At 48.1% G+C, this 1,984-nt stretch overlaps 1 protein-coding gene across 5 annotated transcripts in view; it reads left to right on the top strand.

The window, feature by feature from the left end:
• SCNN1A (sodium channel epithelial 1 alpha subunit) overlaps positions 1–1,624 on the top strand; it is an 8,785-nt gene extending 7,161 nt beyond the window's left edge. For all 5 annotated transcript variants that reach the window (XM_019548964.1, XM_019548963.1, XM_019548965.1 and 2 more), the window contains exons 12-13: positions 535–610; positions 860–1,624. In XM_019548964.1, coding sequence (XP_019404509.1) covers positions 535–610; positions 860–1,186 — 403 coding nt within the window. In that variant the 3' untranslated portion in view covers positions 1,187–1,624. The remainder of the gene's footprint in view (positions 1–534; positions 611–859) is intronic.
• The last annotated feature ends 360 nt before the right edge of the window (positions 1,625–1,984 follow it).

Genomic DNA, 1,984 nt, shown 5'->3' with positions numbered 1-1,984 from the left:
TGGATGCATGACAGGGTACGGTTGGCCTTCTTGACTGCCTCCCCACACTGCCGGCCCATGTTCATCGTGGAGTCAATGACGACTCCAAGATCTTGTGAGACTGGGCAGAAGGAATGATCCAGTCTTAAGGAAGGGCTAAACTGACAGTCGCATGAATTTCCATGAATAGTAAGAGCATGGGTTTAGTGCTGTGAAGTTTCGCAGAGTGTTAAAGGATGGGGGTAGGGGGCCAGGAAGGGGTAGGGGTGACATGAGAACTGTAGTTGCCGTGGATCTGAGGGATCATAGGTTTGAAATGACACTACATTTTTGGGAATTTTCTTCCTGTTTGGAAGGTCCCCATGAAATCTGGGAAAGACTTCAGGCTTAAATGTCGGACTGAAGTCTCAAGAATGGCAGGATGAGGGAACTGTACAAATCAAGGGGATGTGATGGGGGAGTGAAAGTTTAATGGAAAAACAAAATGAGGAGGTTATGCCAACAGGCAGAGGCTGCAAGATTGTCATCATTTCCCTCCTTCTCTCTTAATAATAGGAATGGAGTTGCCAAAGTGAACATATTTTTTGAGGAGTGGAAGTATAAAACCAATGGAGAGTCTCCTGCCTTCACGGTACATACTGCAACCCCTTGCCATCTCTACCAACCTGCTCTTTCTCCAGCATGATGCTCTGCTGCTTTGGAGGCTGTTCCTTTCAGCTGCATCACTAGCATCTATGTTTTTCTTCCTGTAGAAGGATGGGGGATGGAGATGTCGTTCTAGGCCAGGCATGGATGCTTTTGCTGGGAACGTGCCTGCTAGTGAGTGGAAAGACCAGGGCCCTTTTGCAGACCACATTATCACTCTCTCCGTTTCCTTTAGGTGGTGACCCTCCTCTCCCAGCTGGGGAATCAGTGGAGCCTCTGGTTTGGTTCTTCTGTTCTCTCTGTGGCTGAGCTTGCAGAGCTGATTTTGGACTTCGTCGTCATCACCTGTATCCTGTCCTTCCGCTGGCTCCGCACCTGGCATGAGCCTGCCTCCACTATGCCACCCCCAGGTGGCCATGACAACACTGACTTCCAGTCCGAGGTGTCTGGCCCCAGCACCCCACACCGCTTCACTGTTGAAGCTGTTGTGACCATGTTGCCCCCCTACAACAGCTTGGAAAGATGCGAGTCCAGCAGGGATGCTGAAACGGGATTGGAGTGAGGACTCTGGTGCCATATCCTGCCTACATGTAGCTCAGGGGTCACATGCGCTACACCATTGATCTTGTCCTTGGGTCTGCAGCTGTGTGGCGGACCGAAGCAGGGACCAATTTCCTGCTTGGTGCTAGAGTAACTGTGGATTAGCTATACCTGTCCTTTCTTTACCTGGATCAGATCATAGCAGATCACTGCACTATTACTGGTGATGGGTAATTTATACTCTCTTCTGGTGGCAAATTCTACAATCCTTCTCCCACAATGCAATGTCCTTAGTATCTGGTACTTACCATTGTCATGGGTACCCAGTGAAACAAATATATTGTCGGGGTCAACTGAGCTCTTTCAGGTTCACATACACACTCTCTCTCTTTTTCCTTGTACCAAGGTCACACCCACTCTGGTCTGTAACCATTAGAAAACAAGAACTAATCAAAGAGGATTTTGTGTGTGGCTTGGTTTGCCTGTGTGTAACAAGGGACAGAGGCAAGGGGATGTGAAATTCTACAGCATAGATACGTTACAAATCTGCACACATGACTCTTCCCAGTATGGGGAACATTTTTCCAAAGATTTAATTGTTCTAAAAAAAATATCACATTTACCCAAAGAACCTTGTTAGCTCTGAGCTGTTAATTTTGCAGCTGAGTCCAGGCTGACTATTTCTGCCCCTGCTAGAGTCTGGGGAGGAGGCTGGGAATACCTGCCTGGAATTAGTTTTTCTGTACAGTTGTCCTCACTGTGCAGATCAGTATCCTCTCCTTCACCAAACTCCAGACAGTCCCAGAGTTTGTGACTGGGC

Source organism: Crocodylus porosus, unplaced genomic scaffold (assembly GCF_001723895.1).
Source record: "Crocodylus porosus isolate Cpor-Errol unplaced genomic scaffold, CroPor_comp1, whole genome shotgun sequence".
Taxonomy (NCBI): domain Eukaryota; kingdom Metazoa; phylum Chordata; order Crocodylia; family Crocodylidae; genus Crocodylus; species Crocodylus porosus.
This window is presented reverse-complemented; position numbering and strand designations above follow the sequence as displayed.